The 26817-nt window shown below is 39.3% G+C and overlaps 2 protein-coding genes across 7 annotated transcripts in view; one reads left to right on the top strand and one right to left on the bottom strand.

Moving 5' to 3' along the window:
• The window catches only part of LOC133246731 (ATP synthase F(0) complex subunit C2, mitochondrial-like), a 58660-nt gene extending 36871 nt beyond the window's left edge, over positions 1–21789 (bottom strand). The window contains 1 exon segment of the mRNA XM_061415365.1: positions 21556–21789. Within this exon segment, the coding sequence (XP_061271349.1) occupies positions 21556–21789 (234 nt within the window).
• GRM8 (glutamate metabotropic receptor 8) overlaps positions 1–26817 on the top strand; it is an 872326-nt gene that overhangs the window by 315938 nt on the left and 529571 nt on the right. The window lies entirely within an intron of this gene.

Genomic DNA, 26817 nt, shown 5'->3' with positions numbered 1-26817 from the left:
TGCTGTGCTGTCTGCCTTTCCCCCCATATCCTGCACGCCTTGCTGTTGCTGCTGCTGCTAAGTCGCTTCAGTCGTGTCCGACTCTGTGCGACCCCATAGACGGCAGCCCACCAGGCTCCCCTGTCCCTGGGATTCTCCAGGCAAGAACACTGGAGTGGATTGCCATTTCCTTCTCCAATGCATGAAAGTGAAAAATGAAAGTGAAGTCGCTCAGTCGTGTCTGACTCCTAGCAACCCCATGGACTGCAGCCTAACAGGCTCCTCCATCCATGAGATTTTCTAGGCAAGAGTGCTGGAGTGGGGTGCCATCGCCTTCTCCGCCTGCATGCCTTACAGACTTCTAATTTTTCAAAATACAGCTCATTTGTGTCCTCCTCTATGAAACTTTCCATGTTTCTTTAAGCACAATGCAGCAGTCCTTTCTCTGGATTCTCAAAGGTCCCACAAATACCTCTGCTTTGGCAAATATTTTGGGGTTTTGTGACTCTTCCCTTTTTCTTCACTTCCACTAGACTCTGATCTCCATGAGGGCAATGAGTTTGTCTTAGTACTCTCTATATGAAGTACTCTGTGTTTCCTTAGTACTAGTGCCTAGCAGTGTCTAGTAAATGTTCATTAAGTCTTGCTTGAATGGATCTGTGGATGGATCAGAAATTATAAAGCATAAATGAGAACTTACCTTGCCCACCCAAATGCTGTATGGTGTTTGGTAAATTACAGGACCTTTCTGAATCCTGGTTTCCTCATCTGTGAGCTGAAGTTGGCCATAAATGTCAACATCTCTTCCTTGGAGGACATTTACAATTCAGTCAGTTTCACAGTGAGACCTTAAGGAGCTTCTGATGGCAGCTACTTTTCAGCTTACTTTTGGCTGAAATCTTCATTTCAGTTCAGGTTTTTCAAGTGACTGATTTAGACTGAAGAGAAAGGACATCAAAATCTTCAGAGATTGAAGTGGATTGAAAAGGTTGCTTTTATGATAGGAAGGCCTCCAGGCCTTGTAACACTGTCACAGGATCATGGAATGTTCAGATTAGGAGAAAGTTAAGAGACAAATCATTCAACCTCTTCATTTCATTAAGAAAAAAAAAAAATCCAGACCTGGAAAGTTTAAGTGACTTGGTCTGAGTCACAGCACTCGTTGGTATCAGGATGTAGCTTGTGGATTCTTAGGTTTGTGCCCTTCTGCCAAGCACTTGGTCTGTGTCACTAAATTAAGATATGGAGTAACATTATACTAACACTTGCTTTTGGGTCATGGTTGACTCAGTTTGTAGCAAACTTGATGAAAGTTTAGAACTTTTCACTTCTCTTTATATTTATATTGACTTGTAATCTACTACAAAATGGAGAACATGTTTATGAACAATTTGTTATCTTTCTTCTCAGCATCTATTAAAGAAGGCTCATGAAGGCTAAGTAAAAGCATAGGACATAACATGCCAGAACATAGGCTGAAAGATCTTCTTGAGCCTTGCTTGGGGGGTCTCCTGCTTCATAGAAGATAAAATGTTTTTTAAATAAGAAACTGGACAATGTGTGGAAAGAACAGAGCAAGTTTTGTCAGACCCTAATGACGGCAGAAAGTGAAGAGGAACTAAAAAGCCTATTGATGAAAGTGAAAGAGGAGAGTGAAATAGTTGGCTTAAAGCTCAACATTCAGAAAACAAAGATCATGGCATCTGGTCCCATCACTTCATAGAAAATAGATGGAGAAACAGTGGAAACAGTGGCTAACTTTATCTTTTTGGGCTCCAAAATCACTGTAGATGGTGACTGCAGCCATGAAATTAAAAGACGCTTACTCCTTGGAAGGAAAGTTATGACCAACCTAGATAGCATATTCAAAAGCAGAGACATTACTTTGCCAACAAAGGTCTGTTTGGTCAAGGCTATGGTTTTTCCTGTGGTCATGTATGGTTGCGAGAGTTGGACTGTGAAGAAAACTGAGCGCTGAAGAATGGATGCTTTTGAACTGTGGTGTTGGAGAAGACTCTTGAGAGTCCCTTGGACTGCAAGGAGATCCAATCAGTCCATTCTAAAGGAGATCAGCCCTGGGTGTTCTTTGGAGGGAATGATGCTAAAGCTGAAACTGCAGTACTTTGGCCACCTCATGCGAAGAGTTGACTCATTGGAAAAGACTCTGATGCTGGGAGGGATTGGGGGCAGGAGGAGAAGGGGATGACAGAGGATGAGATGGCTGGATGGCATCACTGACTTGATGGATGTGAGTTTAAGTGAACTCCAGGAGTTGGTGATGGACAGGGAGGCCTGGCGTGCTGTGATTCATGGGGTCGCAAAGAGTAAGACACAACTGAGTGACTGAACTGAACTGAACTGAATGATGATATTAATATTAGAGGCTTGGAGTTGTTATATGTGTGCTTATATATGAATCAACAGGTTATATTTGCTAGAATGGATGGACCTTTTCTCTACTTTTAAAAATCTCATATGTGGCAAATGCATGTGTTAGCTTTGTTGAGTTATCCTTTGGGTAGCAAGGTCAAAAAAAGGTTTGGTTAACTTTTTTCTATTTCTGGGACAGTTTGAATTTAAGATGGGTAACGGTAAATATCACTTCCAAATTTCTTTTTATTACTACCTTAACATCTTAATCATTGAAGTCTGTTTAGGATAGAGCTCTCTGGGCAGGGGTGGGGTTTTCCTGTCCTCTATTCAAGGCCTGGGAAGCCCCAGGGGCCAGGTGTTCAGTTCTGGTTTCTCACTGGGCCAAGATTCAAGGCCAGGACACTAGGCCTGGCCTTCAGAGCCCATATTCTCATATTACCCCTTTTGGGTTATTTTGAGCCCCAGCTCCTACTTATGTCCTGACTTTGACTTACCTATTTGCTTATGACTCCTGAGAATCTTCAATCTTTCCTTCACGTTAAAATTACATTATAATATTTATTTTGGTTATATTTGCTCCAACTTTCCATGTGTTCAGAGTCAGAAGAAGGTCTGTATCAGCTTTTTCTGTCATACTGCTGAGGGATCACTGGAAAGTCTCCACAGCCCTACAATAACTAACCTAAGGATCTCAGTTTTATTTGCATGCTGATAGTATTTAGCCCAGGGAGGGGGTCAGTTGATCTATCTGGGGAGATATGAAAACTATTACTGTATATATTTAGCTTAGGCATTTAATATTTAAACTTTTGTCAAACTCACTGGTAAAATGAGTCCTTTACAAAGGAAAATATTAGGGCTATGCCTTCCTTAGAAAAGGAAAAGCTCTTTTGGCAAATACTTGGCAAATGTCTAAATCAATCTGTGTATGAATGTAAATTTGTCCATCTATTTACTCTCCATTGAACTCATGGGCGACTCGCCTTCATTTGAGGCACTTCTGTGAACATGACTCTATAAACCTAATTTCAACTGCCTTATTATCTTTCACATAGGAGACCTCAACTAGAGAGTGAAAAAATGGATAGGGTTCCACACTGGATTACCCAAAGAGCTATTCCACTATGTTCCATGCAAATGGATCCTCAGTCCAACCACTGAGCTGGTCATCGCCAGTTGTCGTATAAAATCTACTTTTTGTTCCATATCACAATCTGAGAAGTGGCTTGTTTTTGTTATGTAGAATGAGAGAGGATGAAATTTCAAGATGATTTTTTTTATCTTCATTCAGCCCCTAAGGCACCCACTTATTGAGTGTGATTTCACCTTTTCAGTTTGCTTCAAATGCCAAATGACCATAGGATGGTCAACGTTGACTTTTTCAGCAACTTTTCATGTACTTTTAAGAGGATCAGCTTCAATGATATCTTTCAGTTGGTCATTGTCAACATCTGATGACTGGCTACTATGCTCCTCATCTTCAAGACTCATTTCCTTTGTAAAACTTCTTGAATCACCACTGCACTGTACATCCGTTAGCAGTTCCTGAGCCAAATGTGTTGATGTTATGAGTTGTTTCTGCTGCTTTAAGAGCCATTTTGAACTTGAATAAGGAAACCACTTGGATTTGCTTTTTGTCTAATATCATTTCCATAGTCTAAAATAAATATAAAATACACAGCCAGTAACAAGTCATTGACAAAAAATGAGAAATTCATATTAAAATGATGTATAACATAATCATATTTATTTAAGAATGTATTCCAGTATCAAATAGCAAAGTTCAGTAGTGCAAAACTGCTATTACTTTTGTACCAACTTAATACTTGGAATGAGGTTCAAGGGCCCAGCAGCCTTGGCACCACTTGCCAGTTTATTTAGAAACACAGAATCTCAGGTTCCCCAACCTACTGAATCAGAAACTGCATTTTAAAAAGATCCTGAAGGCATTGATATGCACTGCTCCACTCGATTGAATTTCAACTCAGTGCTGGGTTTCATTATCAACCAGTGTCCATTTTTCAAAATATGTGCCCCACAAAATGATAGAAGTCACCCCCTTCACCTGCCCAATGAGTCCCCTCTCTGTCTGATGGTCAGTGCTCATTAGTCTGTGTTCCTGATGAAAGTGTGGCTCCTACTTAAGAGTGTTAGAGAAAAAACAGAAGTGAGAACCACCGTGCCTGCTTCCGACCTTGACCACAGTCTGGTGCTACTGGGTTTCACCATGTTTGATTGTATTTCCCCGTGTTGCTTGTGTTGGGAAGTTGAACTAGAACGTTCATTCAAATCCTCCTGATGGTCCACACTCCACCCCCAATAACACACTGGGTGCACAATGGCATTGACCAGACCGAGGCATTTGGCTTATCGTCACGAAGCAGAGCAAACGTTCACCCATGTCAGGTCCAGCACCTTGGGCTTATTAGCACTGACCTACAAACTGAGCTTGTTATTGTGATGCTCCCCGTCAGGTAATGAGTACTTAAGCACCTACTGCTTCCAATTAGAGTGAACTATTGGCAGTATGGTCTCAGCCCTCCAGCTACTTTTACAGTCTGAAATGGGGAAATGATATAAGGAAGGAAGGACAAAAGACATGTGGAATGAAAAAAAAAAAATAGCATAGAGGTCTGCAGGGTGGTTATCTTGACCATGTGATGACTATTTCAATATCAGGAGATTTGGTGTTTTTGAAAATAGACACATTCTCAATATAGTAACAAAGGACCTCCATGCTGTTCTCTTGGATGTTTGGTGGTTTGTCTGCTTATGTAATCAATCCAGAAAGTAGTTTTTCAACTTAAAACTTTTTTGGCAGGTTTAAAGAAATCACCCTCGTCAATTTTACTACCTAGAAAAAAAAATTGTGACTTCAACAGACTTTACTCATTTTGTCAAATTTTTACTCCAATCCAGATGAGGAGAACTATTGTGGAAAAAAAGATATGCCAAGGTGCATTTTAATTATAAATCACATTTAAACTTTTAAATAAGAGGAAAAGTTTTCATTTATCCTACATATTTAGAAGAAACTTTCTACCCTATCTGATATAACAGTGGAGGAACTTTTCAAAAGAAATGTTTCTAGGTAGATCCCACTTTCATATTTAATAGTGATTATTTGTAAATCTAACAAACTTTGGAGTTTATAGCTTTTGCCACCACTTTTGTATTTGAGCATTATCTTGTTTTTTATTTTTCTGGATGTAAAATTATTTAAACAGTCATGTGAGCTTGTCTTGCTATAGTACAGATGTGGTTCTTAGGAAGGGCTCTAACTTGCCTGCTTTAGTTATAGCAAGACCTTTTTCCAGAAGATGAAGAATTAGACCTGCTCATGCTCAGGGTGAAGAGAGGCACTGGCTGTGCTGTGTGCCCTTTGGCTCACTGTTTGCTGAGCACATGGCACAGGCCATGCAGGCCCCTGAGAAGGCTTCATGGATGGAACAGGCAAGCAGACCCTGCTCAGAGAACTTGTGAGTGAGTAGGGGAGACTCAAAATGATATGAACTGTTTTAATACGTGGTTGGAAGTAACTGTCATGGGAGAAGTGAAAAGTGCTGTGGTCCTTCAGAGAAGGACACAGGAGAGAGGGGGCAAAGGAAGTCTCAGGGCAGCAGGGACAAATGGACTGAGTTTGGATGGATGGGTAGAACTTGAATGTGGATCACATTCCTGCGTAAAAACCTGCTGTAGAGATAATAAACTAAAATGTGTAAAACTCTGTGCCTCATTATCATTGCCTTTGTTTCAAGGTAGAGGCAGACAAATAACCTGAAAACTGGCCAAGCAAGCAAATAGTGATATACAAAGCCCCCTTTTCAATCTTGTAATCTGCAATGGTTACACGGTGTGCACTAGCTCCAGGCTGGGCTCTTAGCCAGGACAGCCAGCCAAGCAGCAAGCTATTCAACTGGACAAAGTCAAAAACATTCTCAAAGGAAGAGGAAGGACAAAAAAGGGGGGGAAGGGTACAAATGATAATCGTAAAAAACAGCCCAGCCTTTACAGGGGCTATTACGATAGAGCCAGGAGTCCTAGAATAAGACTGTGCCTAAATGAGCCACCCTGTAGAATACTTCAGTTGAAGTTCTTTTTAAATTTCTTATTTGATTTGCAGAGGTTCAAGGGCTCTTGTCTACATGGTGAACCAAAGACCATGGAGTCTGGCTTTAGGTCTGCCACCACTTAAGTAGCGTGACCTGGGCCCATATACTCTCCAGGGGCTTGGGTACAGAAAGGCCTTTATAAAGTGCCCAGAAGTGCCCACCAGTTGCAGCCAAGAAGGTTGCAGGGACCGTGGCATACGGGAATGGAAGCAGATGAACTGTGAAGTCACTCAGCCAGCAGCTCCATGGCTGAGAAAAATCAGCTTGGAGAACTGGGTCAAACTAGAGTGGTGACTATAATCAGAAACTTGCAAGAGGAAACACTACAAACATGTTAGCCTGGGCAAAATTGATTGTTTTACAAATAAAGATAAAGGAATAGATTAAAAGAAGAAATGCTACATATTTTCTGCCCTGAGATAACAGGGATGAAGTGTTAGAATTGAAGGTGGAGGAGGAAAGGTTCTATTTTAATCCACAAAAGAAAAGGCTCATTTTCCCTTCATTTTAAGCACTTTTTTTTTTTTTTTTTTTAAGTTTCAGGCTTATCTCCATGTTTCAGGTGTAAGAGAAAGGCCCTGTTCCACTCTGAATGTTGGATTAACTGATGCCACTCAGTGTCCCAATCGGTTCCCTGGAGGCTAAGAGGGCATTTATTTTTTTTTTTCAAACTTAATTTTGGTTTTGTGAAATCATTAAGTCTTGGAAGGTGCTGGATGACACACTGCTGTAATTATTGCTTAGCCAAGCCTGGCATGGTCAGCTTAGTTGGATAGAATGTGGCACTTAACAACATTGAGAATACAATCTCATGTGAAGCATTTAACTTGACAAAGGGCAGAATTTACATTCCACTAGTACATCTCAACCACAGACATTGGGTATGGAAACATAATGTTTTGGCATTGATGAAATTTGGGATAGAATGCTCTTTAGTGGCCAGTGTGACCCATTAGTGTGATGAGGAACATAGCACAAAGTGTTTGCCTGACAACCAGTGCATCTCAAACAATAACAAGTGTTATTGTCTTATATGAATGGCATTTTACTGCAGAGGATGAGATGGTTGGATGGCATCACTGACTCAATGGACATGCGTTTGAGCAAACTCTGGGAGATAGTGAAGGACAGGGAAGCCTGGTGTGCTGCAGTCCATGGGGTTGTAAAGAGTCAGACACAACCTAGTGACTGAACAACAACTATACCAAAGAAAGTTTTCATTGTTATTATCTGAGTGCCTTCTGTATGGTGGGTATTGTAGTAAACGACATCTTATATGTATTATCTCACTTAATACGCGTAGCAATCAGTGAGCTAGATACTATTGTCTTCATGTTACAGATGAGGAAACAGTCTCAAAGATGCCTGGGGACTTGCCCAATATCATACAATTAGGAAATGATAATTCAGAGACCTAGTGTTCCTTATTTAGATAGGCACAGCATGGGGAGGGAAGTGTTTTTTGGTCATTTATTTATTTAAAATTTTTATTGGAGTATAGTTGATTTGGGCTTCCCAGGTGGCCCTAGTGGTAAAGAATCTGCCTGCTGATCCAGGAGATGCAAGAGAGTCAGGTTGGATCCCTGGGTTCAGAAGATCCCCTGGAATAGGAAATGGCAATCTGCTCCAGTATTCTTCCCTAGAAAACTCCATGGACAGAGAAGCCAGGTGGGCTACAGTGCATGGGGTCGCAAAGAGCTGGACATGCCTGAGCGGCTGAGAACATGCATAGCTGATTTACAATGCTGTGCTTGTTTCAGGTGTACAGCAAAGTGAGTCAGTTATACACATACACATAGCCATTACTTTTTAGATTCTTTCCCATATAGATTATTATACAGTATTGAGTAGAGTTCCCTGTGCTATACAGTAGGTCCTTAAATAAATTTTAGAAGATTCTACAATTAGAAGAAAGAGGGATGAATGGATACTGTGGAGTCTCACAGTCCCTACCACAACCCTGCTGACTAATTATGAAAAGAAATTAAATATGGCAGAACCGCTAACTGGCTTTTAGAAACTTACTCCTTCACAAAGAGCCTATCCATCATAGAAATTATAGGAATGAAAACTATTCTCCTGGTCTTATTGCTTGTCCAGCTTTCTTCCTATGTTCTTACACATACAATGTCAATTGAGTTTTAAGGAAAAATACCGTAGGACAAGTGTTCAGCTTTTTCCAGTTCAAATATCTATCATTTGTTCAGTTCCTTTCAGCCAATCACAAGGTAATTCTATCATGGGGTCTTACTTGTGTGTCTGGAACTACATGTTCATTACTGATTCTAAGCATCATGGTCTAAGTGATTACCATCTTTTCTTAATACTGACATCTTTGCCAGCCCTGGTGGAATAATCAGACTTGTTAGGAGTAACATACACATGAAAGCAAGCATGCTTATACTGTTGCATGAAGATGTGAAAATAGCGAGCTGAGTGGCCAACTTGTTGTCTGTTGCCTCTGATAGCACTGAACTGGTAGACAAAACTGCTTCCCAAGTTTATATTAAGGAACAAAATTTATGTAATGAGAGAAACAGGAATATACAGAAGAGTCATAGTACTTGGTAAAGTTAGTATGCTGGGATATATGGCTGGAAAGTTATACGCGTGTATTGTTTTCTGATAAGGTAGGTTCCTCTGGACACCTTAAGCAGTTTCCTCTTTATATTTGTTGATCTCTGTTTTCGTCCTCTACACACACACTTATCAGCATTCATTCTGGATCCATATGAGGTTGCATTCACTTGCTGAGTCAACAAGTAGCTGCAGTTCTGATGCTCTGGCTTTGCTGCACCCCAACCTTGAAGTTTTTCTCCTCTCCATCCCCACACAGTACTTCCTTGGACTGATTATCTACTTTGCTAGGGTTTTGTCAGTTTTAGTTGCTGCCTTCCTGTTTGGGTGTTGAGAATTCTTGTTCCCCTATACCTGGGTTTCCCAGTCCCCCTTCCTCAGCAGGTCTGGGTCTCAGCCAAATTGGGAACTTTGCCCTTCTGCCCTCTTCTTTCTGAATAATTCTCCCCCATGACATTTCCCTCTTCAGTACAAACTCCTGGGTAGCTTAAAATGATCTACTCCAAGCATGATGATTCTTTGTGGTTTCCTGTTTTTACAATGCATGCAAATCTTAGATTCTGCAGCACAATTGATCCATTTGTTCAAAGAAACAAATGGTTTAAATGAACAGTTAAAACATTCACTTCCCTCTTCCTCAAATCTTCAAGTCACACTTAATTTGCAGGGAAATAAGCCATGTTTATCCTGTGGTTTTGCACAATCTTTCAGCACATGGCTCCAAACCTCCATGGAGTCAAAGTTTTCTTAGTCAAAGAATATGAGCTGTAATAGTGGGATTTGAGTTAAGGGATTTAAAAAAATCCCTTTATTTTATTTTACTTATTTTCCCAGCTTTATTGAAGGATAAGTGACAACGTAAATAAAATATTAAAAATAAAAACTATATATTTAAGGTGTATAAGTTGATGTTTTGAAATATAACATTGTAAAATAATTGCCACAGTCAAGTTAAATTAACATATCCATCTCCTCACATAGGTACCATTTTCTTTTTTTAAATTGAAGTATAGTTGATTTACAATATTGTGCTAGTTTTGAGTATATATCAAAGTGATTCATTCATATATATATATATATATATATTCTTTTTAGATTCTTTTCCATTATATGTTATTACAAGATACTAAATATAGTTCCCTGTGCTATACAGTAGATCCTTATTGTTTATCTGCATTTTCTTTTTGTTCCTTCTTTTTTTAATAGTGAGAACACTTATGATCTACTGTCTTAGTAAATTTCATGCATACAGTGGATTATTATTAACTATAGTCCTATTGCTATACATTAGATCTACAGTATTTATCATGCATAACTGAAACTTTGTACTTTTTTGACCAGCATCTCTCCATTTCCCTCTCCCCCAAGTCCCTGGCAACCACCATTCTACTCTGTTTCTATGAGTTTGGCTATTTTAGATTGTCTGTGTAAGTGATATTATGCAATATTTGTCTTTCCGTGACTGGCTTATTTCACTTAATTTGATGTGAATCCAATCTATCCATGTTCTTGCAAATGGCAGGATTTCCTTCTCTTGCAAGCTGAATAATTTTCCATGGTGTGTGTGTGTATCTTTATCCATTCATCCATGATGGAAGTTTAGATTGTCTCTATATCTTGGCTACTGTGAAGGGAAAGGCTGTCTCCTAAGCCTGGGAAAGATTGTTGTTGTTGTTCAGTCCATAAGTTGTTGTTCAGTCCATAAGTTGTTGTTCAGTCCATAAGTTGTTGTTCAGTCCATAAGTCATGACCGACTCTTTGCAACCACAGCATGCCAAGCCCCTCTGTCCTCCACTACCTCCGGGAGTTTGCTCGGATTCATGTCCATTGAGTTGGTGGTGCTATCTAACTTCTCATCCTCTGCTGCCTGCTTCTCTTCTTGCCTTCACTCTTTCACAGCATCAGTCTTTCCCAATGAGTCAGCTCTTCACATCAGGTGGCCAAAGTATTCGACTTTCAGCTTCAGCAATAGTCCTTCCAATGAATATTCAAGGTTGATTTTCTTTAGGATTGACTGTTTGATCTCCTGCCATAGAAAAAATGACTCATAGGTCTGGTCCAACCAACAGTTCTGGTCTCTTCCTGTGTCTTGTTTGACTGTGTAAGTGAAATTGCCTCTCCCATGATCTTAACTGCAGGCATAAAGGACCTGAGATTTCTATTCCTGACCCTCAAGAGGAACCTCATACTGTTCAGTGGTCTGTTGACTTTAATATTTCTAGTCATTTGAAGCTACATTTTATTTATTTACCTTTCAATTTATTTATACTGCTACTTTCTCTGGCCTAGAAATGACTGGTATGTTCATTTTTAACTCTGTGGTTTAACCTCTGTGTATACCATTATTAAAATCAATTTTAGAAAGTCACAAGCATGCTGTGGAGACCCATCCCTAAATACTTTTATGAATGATTTAGTGCAGGGCTAAATAATTACATTTTGTGGCTGAAAGATGCACAGTTGATAAGTAAGAGGGATTGGCTATTTCTTTGCCTTTCTTAAATATATACTAAAATTATGAATTCTTATATATTTAAAATGTAAAATCACTTTGATAGCATAGTTGAGAGCTCTGGGGGATTTTTCCTCCACCCACATTTTTCTAAATTTGGTTTCTTAAGTATTAGGAAAATACTGGGTTAAGTATAGGTCTGATCATTATGAGCAATATACAGGGCACCCAAAAGGAATGATGTCTTGTCCTAGTCCTTGAAAGCAAGGAGACAGAATGAATGTGTATCTACATATGTATCAGGGCTTCCCTGATGGCTCAGTGGTAAAGAATCTGCCTGTAATTCAGAAGACATTGGGTTTGATCCCTGGGTTTGGAAGATTCCCTGGAGAAGGAAATGGCAACCCACTCCAGTATTCTTGCCTGGGGAATCCCATGGACAGAGAAATCCTGGCAAGCTACAATCCATGGGATCACAAGGGTCAGACACCAGTTAGCAACTAAATCATCACCACCACCTACATAGGTATCAAAGGCTGATTGGTGACTAGTATGGAGTGATGATTTATTCATTCATTCCACATATACTCACTAAGCTTCCCCTACATCCCAAGCACTGTGCTTTGTCTTGTAGAGGAGGTGGTAGATGAAATTGACAAGGTCCCTGCTCTCATGAAATCCATCAGGATTGATGCCATATTCATTGAAGTGTTATTACATGCCAGGCATTGTTCTGCCACCTTCACATGTACTAACTGTTAATCTTTCCATAACTATCATGAGGCATGAGATACATTTACAACTCATAAGTGTTGGAATCAGGATTTGACCTCTAGCAACTATCTCCCCCGGACGGGGGAGCCTGGTGGGCTGTCATCTATGGGGTCGTACAGAGTCGGACACGACTGAAGCGACTTAGCAGCAGCAGCAGCAGCAACTATCTCCATAACACAACTCCCACTTACATAATGCACCAACATGCACAGGTTTATCAACCTGTAAACTGTGATAACGGAGAAGGCAATGGCACCCCACTCCAGTACTCTTGCCTGGAAAATCCCATGGATGGAGGAGCCTGGTAGGCTGCAGTCCATGGGGTCGCTAGGAGTCAGACACGACTGAGCGACTTCACTTTGACTTTTCACTTTCATGCATTGGAGAAGGAAATGGCAACCCACTCCAGTGTTCTTGCCTGGAGAATCCCAGGGACAGGGGACCCTGGTGGGCTGCCGTCTCTGGGGTTGCGCAGAGTCAGACACGACTGAAGCGACTTAGCAGCAGCAAACTGTGATAAGTGCTTAGAAAGAAGAGTACAAGATGCTATTTGGGTGTAGCAAAGGAAGTGGGGTTAGAGAAGAACACATGAAGAATGATTTAGTCACCAGTTAAGTGAGAACAGAAGATAGACTGAGTCAAGTGAAAGAGCTTGGTGAGTCCAGCTATGCTTTTACCTGGCTAGAGTCAATTTCTGGAGAAGGCAATGGCAACCCACTCCAGTACTCTTGCCTGGCAAATCCCATGGATGGAGGAGCCTGGTAGGCTGCAGTCCATGGGGTCGCTAGGAGTCAGACACGACTTCACTTTCACTTTCACTTTTCACTTTCATGCATTGGAGAAGGAAATGGCAACCCACTCCAGTGTTCTTGCCTGGAGAATCCCAGGGACGGGGGACCCTGGTGGGCTGCCGTCTCTGGGGTTGCACAGAATTGGACACGACTGAAACGACTTAGCAGCAGCAGCAGAGTCAATTTCTAGATAACCCTAGTCCAATCATTAATCTCTATGCGCTCAATTGTTTTCATGATTTCTATTTGGTTGAATTGCCCATAACACCCATATGATTGTGTGCAACTTAACTGAACCCAGTGCTTTCTTTCTTTCAAAGCTTTGAAACCCATCCTTTTTTTTTTTTTTCCTGAGGTAGAGAAGTATGTTTCCGTTAATTGCATTCTGCTTGGAGCTAATCCACCATACAGCTGTGGTTGATGTCCAGGTATGATTCTGAGGGTCTTTTCCTTGCCCCCATGAGAGGATAGGTCTTTCTAAGAGGTCACAAGACCTAGTTCCTCAGGAAAGGAATCTTGAGCTTTTCACCATCAGCATCATGATCATCTGATTCTAACCCTTTCTTGGATATCTAGATAATGAGGTTCTTGGAACCTGGACAAACCTCTTAACATTACTGCTTTTTGATATTGTTGAACTCCAGAGATTGAACTCTTTCTCTATTTCATTTAATCACAACTCTAGTCTTAGTCAAACAGTTGAAGGATCCATCTCTACTTTTCCTTTTTGCCTCCCCAATCTTAATTGTACAAATTCATTTTTGATAATATTTACTCCTTCTAGAATACAGGCCTTCTCATTCTTTTTTTAAAAAATATATTTTAATTTGTAAAATCTATACCTCTTCATGGTTTTCTTTGATTAACTCAGTTCATTAAACTTTTTTTTCCAAGTCTCCAGGCATTTTTGTATGCTATTTACATGATATCCTTTGAACTCAATATTACAACTTGGTGCACATGCCTGCTTATATTACCCAACTATATCATGTACTCTTCAAGGGTGAGAATTATGCCTTTTCTTTATAATTCTTCTACAGAGTCCTGCATGTTGGCTAACTGTGCCAACTCAAAAATGTTCCTAAATAATGAATACAGTGTCAATTCTTTATTAGTTGTCTATGACTTTCTCTGTGTGGTCTCAACCTTGACTTTAGTTTGCCAACTAAAAACACACCCTTTATATGGTATTAACTAAGGATAAACAATGTGTTCATTGATTGACTTTCTTACCTTCCAATCTGTAGTGTTGGCATGGAGAAGAGTTAACCGTCACGTATTTTGGGTTTCCACTGTCCTTAAAATAAAAGTCCAAATGCTGCAATGAATATAATAGAATTTTAAAGAAAGACTCACAACAAAGCCAAATCAAAGTAGCCAACCTACCAATGGACAAACAAAACAATGTTTCAGAGATGCTCAGGAAAAGAGAAAAATCCTTTACAGTAATGTGTTGGAGAGGCTAGTGAAATTCCTACATTGGGAGGGTTTACTCTAGATACCCCTGAAGTTTCTTTCCAACTAAGATGCTATTTTAAAATTCAGAGTTAAAATTAAGAGGACTAAAAGGAATGTTAGCAAGTGACTGTAAAAATGAGGCCTTGGGAATTTTTGGTGAGAAGGTCAATAGTTATTTTCTGTTGAGTTAGATGCTAAGTGCTGTGTGATGCTTTCAAAGCAACTGTGATAAATTATTAAGTACTTGTAATTTATTACCCACATCAGGGAATAATATATTGCAGTGTGAGCTGAAGACACCAGGCAGTGCTGGCTGAAGCATTTGTCTAGATATTGCACAAGATTGTCTGAAAAGCAACAGGCTCATTAGTAACTCAGGTTGTTGCAGGAGACTGTGTTTTCCTTGTTATGAGTTTTTCCATTTCCAACTAGAAAGTGAAGAATTGTAGAGACACATTTACATTAGTCAAGTGCCCTGGTGAGACTTCTGCCCTCTGAAATTATTGGGATAATCACCGGTGTTTTGCAAGTGTAAGAAATGAAGGAGAGACCATGACTTCTTCTATCGAAAATAAATGTTTTATGAATTCTTGATAAATACATATTTGGGCTTTTGACTTTTCAGTTATCTGTGGCTGATGTGAAATGCTGTTAATCTATTGTTTGTTAAGCTAGTTGCAAGCTACATTTTCTATTCTGCTTAGTGTAATTTTAGGAGGAATAATTCACACTAAGCATGCGGAAGCATGCCTCACATAAGGATTAATTCATAAAGTCCCTAGAGATGACCGTTTTTCATAGCATCTTCACAATCTGAGTGTTTTCTTCTACTGATTCAAAGCACATCATTGAATTTGTTATCTGGAGGAAAATAAAAAATACTCTTGCATTTTCCTGGCTAGCAATTATAGGAGCCCTTGTCATATGCTGAGGCTTGTTAGCTCTGAAACACCTTGAAAATCTTTAATTTATTTCACATAACTTCTGGAAATTCTTACTTTTTTTTTTATCATTCTCTATTGTAACTAATGCTTTTCTTCTGAGGTATTCTAAATTTTACCTCCGTTCTAATGTGTTCCCCATCAGCTCTACTTATAGACAAATTATTTCACTGCTCTTGAGAGCTTTCCATAAAACTTTAAAAGCATCTATCCACCTGTACTAAGCCGTGTGCTGGTTGAAGAGAGGAGGAAGGAGAGGAGAGAGGTGGATGAGTGACAGCTGGAAGAGGGTGGTGGAGTCTTGGAAAAGCAGAGAAAGTTCAGAACAGGCTAGTATGTAACCAGGAGCAAGACTGTGTATACTAAGTACCTCCCAGTTGAAAAGTAGGAGACCTTCAACCATTCTGCCTGTGAATATCACTTACCATATTGTATTCACGTGAAAATGTTTAATAATTGATTGGAATCATCAGCTCATACTTACTTATAGTTTGGAACCTATTAGAAAGTTGAAAGAAAAAGTGACCATGCAAATAAACTAGAATAACCAATAGGCTGGTAGTCGGCTGGAACTGGATTATCCAGAGCAAAGGAAACCTTAGTTGTAGACCGTCTATCATTATTATTTTTTTTAACATTATACTTTCCTTTGTCTGGGGTTCTGTCTTAGAGCTCATTTGAGAGTCATGAGGCAAAGACATATCAGAGTTAGAAGGACCAGCCAAGACTAGAATTGTGTGTCCTTTCAAAAGACCATGTATGGGGTGGGGGGACGACTGAGCTCTTGGTTAATTACTAACCCATTATGAGCAATTTACCATGTATGTCAGGCTCTGTTCTAAGTGTTTTACATGTGTAAAAACACTGCCCAAGCCCATTAAATGTGTCAACACCTTTGCCTCCGGGCAGCCTCCTTCCAGACTTGCTTCTTTCAGACAGCTTTCCTGACCTGCAGGAGAACCCTCTGAAACTCATACCAATCCTATGTGGTTAGTACTACTTACTGTTCCCATTAAGATGAGAAGGAAATTGAGGCACAGAGAAGTTAAGTAATTTGACTAAGGTCACACAGCTGGAAAATCAGAACTGAGTTTGGGCACAGGCAGTCTTCTCCAGTGTCTGCGTTTCTAGTCCCTGTTGTCCTCTGCCTGTCCAGTGTGGCTCAGCAATGTCTTTACTCCACAGGAGTCACATTCCATTAAGGGCACAGGGCCCTGTTTCCCTTCTTATGGCCTCTGTTGCTGCAGACTCCACTTGGGTTTTCAGCGTCTACACTCCTGTTAAATAAAACCCATGAAAGTGCATATAAATTGCAAAGATCAATAAAAATGTTATTTCATTATTTCCCAAACAGGTAAGCTTGCCCCTTAAGTCCTTTTCCACCTTAAATTTAAAAGTTTTCTTATTTTCTAAAGCCTGTAGGGTGATAGAATTCTGCTCTGCCCCAAAGGATGCTAGCTTTCTATTTATATTTAAATCCAGTAGAATGAAAAGCACAGTTGCTGGGTCACACCAGCCATGTGGCAGGGGCTCAGCGACTACACATTGCTGGCGGCTACTGCCTGGACAGGGCAGCAATAGGACATGTCTATCACTGTAGAAAGTTCTCTTGGGTGGCACTAGACAGATCACACAAGATAGTATTTCCTTTCAAATGAGGCACCATCATAATTACATCACTTTGGTATTGGACCATCTCATTTTTTAATCATTGTCTTTACACTTATAGAATAAATAGGATACCACGTCTCTCCCCCTCATTCCTCTTGTTTATTTACTTTTCCCTTTAAAATAAATACACTTGGCCCTGTTTCTTTCTTTTTTTTTCTTCCCTCCAGTTTTCTTGCTTCCACTCATTCTTTCGTACTGAAAATGTGTGAAAGGAGCTGCCCAAGCCCATTAAATGTGTCAACACCTTTGCCTCTGGGCAGCCTCCTTCCAGACTTGCTTCCTTCAGACAGCTTTCCTGACCTGCAGGAGAACCCTCTGAGACAGACCCCTTGGACTTGAGGCTCTGCATCACCCTTGAATTCAATTTCTTCCTGAAAGGCATTCATATGCTATGTATTTATTTGCATTTTTCCTGCTATGTATTTGTTTATTAGTAAGATAGAATTCACACAGTGCACATGTCAAAGAGCATCCAGGATTCTATTTAGTAAATCACCCGAGATCACCAATTTCATGTATCTTTCAGGCCATCCAACACTTTAACAGTACCTTGCACATTTCAACAGACCATTGGCCTAATCCTATGCAGCAGGCATTTAGTAGCAGCTCTCTAGTTTTTAAAAGTCACAACAAACAGGATCGGTTGTTTGTTAGATACTCTCACTGGAAGACAGAGGCTGGACTGTTCACTCTCTTATTTATTAATCCACCAGACATTTATTTCCTATAGTGCACACTTTGCAGGGCACTGAGGAGTCAGAGTTAAAGGCACAACATTAACCTGAAAGAGCCAATAGCCTAGCCAGGAAAACCAGAAGCTAAGTAAGTGACGATAATATGGTGGAATAAATGCTCTGATTGGAGATTTCTAAACTGTGTTGATGGAATTATCAGTGACCAGCCAACACTGGGAGGATGTGGAATCAGGAAAGTCTTCTGGAGAAGTGGACCCTCCAGATGAGTCTTGCAAGACAGCAGTTATCTAAGCAAAGGCTTGTAAGAGTATCACCTTTGCAGGTGTTGAGTGGGTATGGGGTTATTGGTGACAAATGAGACTAAAGGCTGAGCTAGATTATGAAGAGCCTGGATTTTGTGCTGGAAAAAAAAAATGGCATGCTGTTGGAATATTTAAGCAAGGAGTAACACTCACCATTGGACTAATATTTTAGACCACACACAATGGCAACTACTGAACTGGAGGCAAAAATACTGGAGAAGAGGTAATTGCAATAATCCAGGTGAGGGCTAAGGAGGGCTTTAACTAAAGCCATGCAGGGGAGAGGGAGAGAGTGGGCAGATTAAAGAGGGATTTTGGGTTTGAAACAGCAAGACTTAGTAACACATTGAATGAGGGCAATTAAGCACAGTGAGGAGTCTAGGATAATGGCCAGGTTTCAATCAAAGATATTGCTGCAAAAATTTCTCCATGGGTGAAAGACCACGTTAAATGATACCTATAATTCTTTGCAGGACTGTGGGTCATAATTTAAAATTTTATTAACTTTTAGGACTCCTGACAACTTCCACTGAATATTGTAAAATATAATAAAGCTAACACTTAACATCTACATAATATGGTGGGATATCTTTTTTTCAGATACTTTAGCAAAACATTCAACATAAAGTACTTAATATTGGCAAGGCTGCTGTACAGTCATATTTTAGTGTGTTATTTTTGTTGAAGTATAATTGATGTACAATATCGTGAAAGTTACAGCTGTACAATATAGTGATTCATAGTTTTTAAAGGTCTGACTCCCTTTATATTTATTATAAAATATTGGCTATATTCCCTGTGTTGTGCAATATAGCCTTGCTGCTAAGCTGCTAAGTTGCTTCAGTCGTGTCCGACTCTGTGTGACCCCATAGACGGCAGCCCACCAGGCTCCGCCGTCCCTGGGATTCTCCAGGCAAGAACACTGGAGTGGGTTGCCATTTCCTTCTCCAATGCGTGAAAGTGAAGTCGCTCAGTTGTGCCCGACCCTCAGCGACCCCATGGACTGCAGCCTACCAGGCTCCTCTGTCCATGGGATTTTCCAGGCAAGAGTACTGGAGTGGGGTGCCATTGCCTTCTCCAGTATAGCCTTATAGCTATTTTATGCATAATAGTTTGTACCTCTGAAGTCCCTACCCCTATATTGCTCCTCCCTGTTTCCCTGTCCCTACTGGTAACCACTAGCTTGTCTTCCATATCTGTGAATCGGTTTTTTGTTGTTGTTGTTATATTCACTAGTTGTTGTATTTTTAGTCTCTACGTATAAGTGATATCATACACTATTTGTTTTTCTCTGTCTGGCTTATTTCACTTAGCATAATACCCTCCACCTCCATCCATGTTGTTGCAAATGGCAAAATGTCATTCTTTTTTATGGCTGGGTAGTATTCCATTGTATGTGTATGATGTACTATATATGTAGTATAATACCACACACACACACACTTATCTTAGCAATTGTAAATAATCCTGCTCTGAAAATTTGGGTACATGGATCTTTTTGAATTATTATCTTTGTTTTTTGTTTCAGATATATACATATATATATACATACATATTATATATGTATATATAATAACCAGGAGTGGAATTGCAGGGTCATGTTGTAGTTCTAATTTTAGATTTTTGAGAAACTTGCATACTATTTTCCACAATGGCTGTGCCCATTTACATTCCCACCAATAGTGTATGAGGGTTCCCTTTTCTCCATGTCCTTGTCAACATTTGTGATTTGTGTTATTTTTGATCACAGCCATTCTGATAGATGTGAGATCGTATCTGATTGAGGGTTTGATTTGCATTTCCCTAATGATTAGCAGTGTTGGGCATCTTTTCATGTGCCTGTTGGTCATCTGCATGTTCTCTTTGGGAAAATGTCTGTTCAGGTCTTCTGATCATTTGTAATTGGGTTGGGTTTTTTTGATATTGAATTGTATGAGCTGTTCGCATATTTTAGATATTAACCATTTATTGATCATATTATTTGCAAATATTTTTTCTCATTCTGTAGGTTGACTTACACTATTGCTGGTAATAGTATAAATTTGTATTATTCTTTTGGAAAATGATTTGGTAGTATGCACTAAAAGGGCTTCCCAAGTGGCGCTAGTGGTAAAGAACACACCTGCCAATGCAGGAGACATAAGAGATGTGGTTTTGATCCCTGGCTTGGGAAGATTCCCTGGAAGAGGGCATGACAACCTACTCCAGTATTCTTGCCTGGAGAATCCGATGGACAGAGGAACCTGGCGGGCTACAGTTCACAGGATCACAAAGAGTCAGACACAGCTGAAGCAACTTGGCAGGCACACATGCTAAAAAGTATAGAGCATATAAAAATATGTTCATCTTGCCATGAAATTATATCAAAGATAGTCTTCAAAAGAAGAAAAGAGCTATGATATGGAAGTGTGTATTGCATGGATACTTAGACCTGTGAACTATTGTTCATGACCTAAATGCTGAAGAACAAGGAGAAGAGTAAGTATAATTGGTTATATCAATTCCAAGGAAGGTTGACTAGCTGAGAAAATGATGACTCTCAGTACTGTACAAGGAAATCATGTGTGCTAAGTCTTAAAGCACACCTTGCTAGAAACCCAGCGTTCTTTCTGCAGCTTCTCTTGAAATAGCATAGAAGAATACTAACAGAACAATGATCAGTGGAAAACCGAACACCAGAAGTATGTGCACATTAATAAAAACTGATATTTATGGGTTTATGTGGATTAAGTCTGAAATATGTTGAAAAATATTTTAACTCTAGGATGGTAAGGTTGTGGAGAGTATTATTTTCCATGTTTTTCTTTAGCTGTTGTTCAGTCTGTTTTTGTGCTATGATGCCACAATGATACTTTAACAATTATAAAAGTACAAAAAAAAGCAAAACAGTTTTATTTTGGTTTAGAATTGTATTGTTTAGGTCTTCAGTTTTTCCACAAGATTGCTTGTTATTATCCTTCCCAATTTAGAAGAGTTAGCTATTTAATAATAGAACACATGTGCAGCAATTCTAGTACTGCATTCTGCTTTCTAAAAATTCATTCAGCACAAATTTCACAGAAGCCCACCTACACTTTGGAGCTATTTAATTTTTCACAGTTTTATGCCCATATTGTATGGTAGCAACCATGGAAAAATAAATTGAATGCTAACCATGCTGCAGAAAATAGATGAAATGTATGCTGTGAGCTCTAAAAATGACAAACCCAGTGTTATTTTGGCTATTTTTCATGCTTAATAATAATAAATGGAAGCAGGAAGGAACAGGCCCTGTATTTGAATTCTTACTATTCTCTTGAGTCACATCCTACCTGAAGCCATTCAGCACCGTCTCCTTTTCATCTGATGCTGTGGCCTCTTTCCTTACCTTCTTCCTCCTCCTCTTTGCCCAATTTTTGCCTTTTCTCACATAACTTATGATTTCACCTACCTGAGTCTCACAGACACTCACTGGAGATGTTTTTTCCTGGAGGACAAGGAGCAAGCATTTATTCGACTCTGGATTTTTGTCCTCATGAAAGGCATTGACCTGTTTCTCCCTCTTTTTCCTCCTTAAACTTCTCGCATAAATTGGCTCTGAGAGACTTGCATGTCCATTCACTTCCTTTGCACAATGCTGTGTCCAGTTAGAGCCCGATGAGAACCTGGTTCCTACTGACACCATCGACATCTAAGAAGATTAGTGATTTTTTTTTTCTAAAATAAAAAAGATAAACCACACAGATATCAGGTCAATAGGACCAAAGAAAATGAAAGAAAGGTAATATCACCCTTTCGGGGGCTGTGGATAGGAGTTGGTGGAGGGTGAGAAAAACCTGTTATCAGAAAACAATGTGGTCACCTGATTTCACATAAATCACAGCACATCTGGGACACCCATGATACCAGAGGGATTAGACAGTATAATCCCTGTTGCACAGTGACTAATGCAGGAAAAGAATTTAACAGTTTTGGGGTGACACTGTTAGGTTGTATGATTGTTCACAATTTTATGCCCAGCTGCTGTTACAAAATCTGTGAGACTTAAAATGAGTATTTATTATTTGGTATTAAAGAAATGACTTATGAATCCAATCCCATTTGCTTCTTTCACCTCTTGGAGCCCAAATTCTGTGAAAACCAGGGTCTGGCCTCTCATCTCCTGTGCCTGGCGCAGTGCTGGCAGGAGACTTTCTTCCCATTGTTGCTGTTTGCAGTTGCGTTTATCCTGTGCATGCTGAGGGTGGGGCCTCGTCTTTCACGTGGTAAAGAGGAAGCAACCTATTGGTCGCTGGAGAAGAAATCACGGCAAATCTTTTCTGGAAAAATGTGATGTATAGATTAACTTCCAGTGCTTCAGTGTACACCATATATTTAAAACGTAGAATGTATTCAAATCACAGATTATTGAAATATTCAGTGATTTATCTCCCACTTAGGGCTCATCAGGTTTCAATTCTGGATGGATGAGCTAAAATTTGGCCAAGGAGTTCCCTCATATCTTTTCATATTTTCCTGAAACCGCCTTTACTGAGGCTTCAGATCCTCACTGGTGGGGTTTGAATGACAGCTTTTTATTTCCACCTGCTTCTCTTGTGGTGTAGGATTGAACACCTATCAAAGCTACTATAAACTCACGTGCCTGAAAGCTAGAATACTAGAGTCACCTCCATCAATGTCCCCAGCTGCACATACTCACCTCTGGGAGCCTCTGGGCTCCCCTCCACCCTACAGTCACTCTGCCCATACACCATCATTTCCTCGTGTTCCTTGAAATAAGATCACCTGGGAGACAATTATATCCTTATGTGAGAAAACTCATTTTTTTTTAACATAACAACAAACATTATATTAAATTGGAAAGAGTGTCCAGGTAAAGTATTGGTTGTGTTTTTGTTTAAATGATAGGTTTTTATGTCATTGAAAACAGTTATTGATGTATCTGTAGAGTTTGGGTGGGAAACATTTATGGACAGGTTAGCTTTGAATGAGATAAAAGCTGTTGCTTTATTAAAGTCTGGCAATGTAGGTTTTCATGTTGTTCCTATTAATTACTATTTTTGTCAATATGCATTGTTGTCTGGATTTTGGTCACAATAAGATTAAACAAGCATCTGCTATGCCACCAAAAAACAAATAAGCAAATCCCCCAGTTAGGTAAGATGATACAGGCCTAGGTATAAAGATACAGAAATATTTTTAAGAGAAATCCAGTTACAGAAGAGCTTCCCTTAACAGTTAGAAGCCATCCTTCAGCTTTTTTTTCTTTTTTTCTTCTTACTTCATGACTTTCAAAAGCAGTACCCCACACATGCATTTTATCTGAGTGATTTTGTATATTGTACAACCAGGCTTAACTAAAACAGCAATCACACAATCACACACCTCAGTCCTCCCAATTTTGAATTTAGAAAATCTGTTTTCAATACTTTTAGACTGTTTTTTTTTCTTCTGGGTTTTGTCTCCATTTCCCCCCACAACATCTTGATTTTTTAAACTTTCATCTTAACATTCGTCTTACTGTGGAAGATTATGACAAGTCATACAGAAATGAACACCATACACAAATTGCACGTGTGCTCACATAGACATGCCCTAAAACAATCCTTCCAGCAGGACTGTATCACAATTTTGGTCCATTTGATATTCAGTGTTTATATTGTCATGAATCTGCATTTGATGTTACGATTGCTTTAGAAAGGTACTAAAATAACATTTCTCTTCTATATACATTTTGTTTTTCCTAGAATTAATTCCTTGCTTTGTCATAAGCTTTATTTTTTGGTGTATCTATCATGAAATCCATCTTCAAACTCAGGTAGAACTGTGCATATCCTTTCAGTATGTGAAACACATCAAATATTCCATCAATTCTGGCTTTATTTTTTTGAGATACTTCTGGAATCTTCCATCTTCCTGCTCTAACCTGAACTGGGTCATCTCTAGACCAGTTCCACACCTGTTAACTCTGACCTCGCTGTATCATCACTTTGAGAAATCCATTTACCTTTTCTGTGTTGAATAACTTGTTACCTGGATTCAGAGTCTTCCCCTTTCTTGTTTCCTTCCTTGTTTGGATGGTGTAGATCCTACAGAAGCCTCCTAAAAAGTAGAAGGGAAATAGATTTTTGAGATTTCTGCATCTGTGAAATAGACTTTATTTTACTTATGCATTTGATTTATATTTTAATGGTTATGTTTTGTGTGTGTGTGTCTGTGTGTGTGTGTGTGTGTGAGTGTGTGTGTGTGTGTGTGTGTGTGTGGAATAAAACTCGTCTTTTCTCATCATTTTGAATGTGTTGCTCCATTTTCTTCTGACCAGTAGTTCTGCCATTGAGAATCCAGAAGCCGTTCTAAGCCCTAATCCTTTCTCTAGAATCTGTTTTCACTCTCAAGTGATTTTTAAAATCTTGTGTGAGTGTTTCTTCATGTGGGTCTTTCCCTTCCTCTTCCTTCTCTTTTCTTTTTGCTAGAAGCTTGACAGGTGTTTTCAATTTAAAAACTCATTTTCTTGAGTTCTCCAATATTTTATTTCTTTGTAATGGTCTGTGTTTCTGTTTGAGACTTCACAGTTTGATGTTGAATATCTTGCATGAATCTAATTTCATGACAAGCTTTCATTTGTTTTACCTTATGAAATCTTTCCTCAACTTTCTTATCTATTGAGATGTTCCTATCTCACTTATCTTTTTAATTTCTATGAGCTCTTTCTTATTCTCTGAATGTTCATTTTTATAGCCTCCTGTTCTTGTTGCATGGACAGAATGTCTTCTCTCTGAGATTATTAATATTCTTGAAGTCGTCATCTTCTTATGTCTTGTTTCTGTGTCCACTGAGTTCTTCTTTTCTGTTTGGTGTGGCATTAGGAATGTGATCCTGGTGCTTTTTGGAAGCTTGAAAAGTGTGGGTCAGGTTCACTGACTGTGGATTCACTTTAAAATGAGCAGGTAGACATGGTTATCTAATTGGAAGATATCCATTTATGAATATCGGTGTGGTGTTACCTTTTGGTCAGTTTCTGATGAAAGTTAGGCAGCTAAAGTCTGAATGTTAAGCAAGGAAGGGGGACTAAGTACTCCCCATTCAGCATACAGGCTTTGACTTTATAGAAACTTGCTCAGTCCTTGGTGTGCTTGAGTTCATCCTCTACAGAGAGTGATGCTCTGATCTGTGCAAAGAGGCTGGGGCTGGAGGAAGACACTGACACAGGTTTTCACCGAGTTTGATTTTCACTCCCACCTTCTGGAGTCTCTGGTGCTTCCACTCCTAGAGCCTTCCTGGTGCTGGGTGGAGTGGTTGCTTTGGTATCAGTTACATTCCACCCCTTGTGGGTTTTCCTTTCGGTTTTTTATACTGTGATAAGTTAATTCTGACTTGATTATCATCTGCTTTTCAGCTTTTGAAACTTTGATAACATTTTTTTTCCTGTTTTCCGCATGTTATACTCAACAATTTAATTGGATAGTTGAAGGAAGTGGAGATAAACAAATGTGTTCTATTTTCCATATTTAACCAGACTCCAGGCCACACAGCAGTTCATTTTCTTTTGCTGCTCTGTCCTGTTAGTGAATCTTAGAGAACAGTGGGACAGGAGAACTTGGAGGGGTGTTGTGTCGTGTGACCTGTCACCATTTTCTGGGTTTTGAAAGCGGAGAGGGTGGAGTATGAGAAAAGGAAAGGAAGCAAAGGAAATCAGTTGGGTAAAGATATGAGAGAGAAATTAAAGGATGAAAGGAGAAGAGAGGCGTTTTGAATGGTGAAATGAAAGCTATTAATGGAGAAATCTGCATTAATGTCTCCATCTTCTTCATGACTCTGCCGAACCACCTTCTCGTTTCCTTTTCATTGAACTGAGAAGGAATGAGAGTGCTCTCACAAACTGGTCTCCAGAACCTAAGCGCTTGATGGATACTCTAGTACTCTTGTAAAAATTAGCTTTTAAGTTACCCAGTCATCCTCTGATTTGTGAAGCCAGATTTCATAATTTTGAACTGAACACATTTTCTTATGTCTCTTCTAGTTCTTCTCTTGTAGGCTTTAAAGAAAGCGATTAATTTTTTTTTATGTGATATTCTTTCTATTTTCATATTAGAACTTAACATAATTCACAGTACTCATGGGAGACAGTGTATGTGGTATATTCATAGAAATACAAAATGTTAAAATTCAAAGGCATCTTGAGGTTCCTGCCTGCTGTCAAGCACCCTTCTTTTTAGAAATGAGAAAACTGATATCCAGAGAGGTGAAGTGTCTGCCCAGGGTGGTACAGATGGCAAATGGGCATGATTCAGTGTAGGAATGAGAAAATTGTGTCATGTCACGAGTAAACTTGTGCTAGAATGGTAGGGCAAGTATGTCTGTCATACTATTCATTATTCAATAGTATTCATATTTCAGGATTTTTTTCCCCACAAACTGCTTTTTATTTTATAGATATTTACTTGCTATAGTATATGGTTGAAATATACAGTAATGCATTCGTAGAGAGAATGAGTTTTATCTGGGAGTCACTGCATGAATAGAGGTTGTAAAATTGTATCACAGAAATTTATGAGGTAACAAATGGTTATCCTTTTGCCATTTGCAGTTCTGATCAGTTTTCATTTTTGTGCTTAGATGATATTGGGATTATTGAAAGCTTAATGTTCTTTTCTAAGAATCCCCTTAGATAAATGATATAATTTAATGCAAAATGTTATAACACACCTGCTGT

This window comes from Bos javanicus, chromosome 4, assembly GCF_032452875.1.
Source record: "Bos javanicus breed banteng chromosome 4, ARS-OSU_banteng_1.0, whole genome shotgun sequence".
Lineage (NCBI taxonomy): Eukaryota > Metazoa > Chordata > Mammalia > Artiodactyla > Bovidae > Bos > Bos javanicus.
Note: the sequence above shows the minus strand (reverse complement) of the source record. Positions and strands in the feature narration are given on the sequence as shown.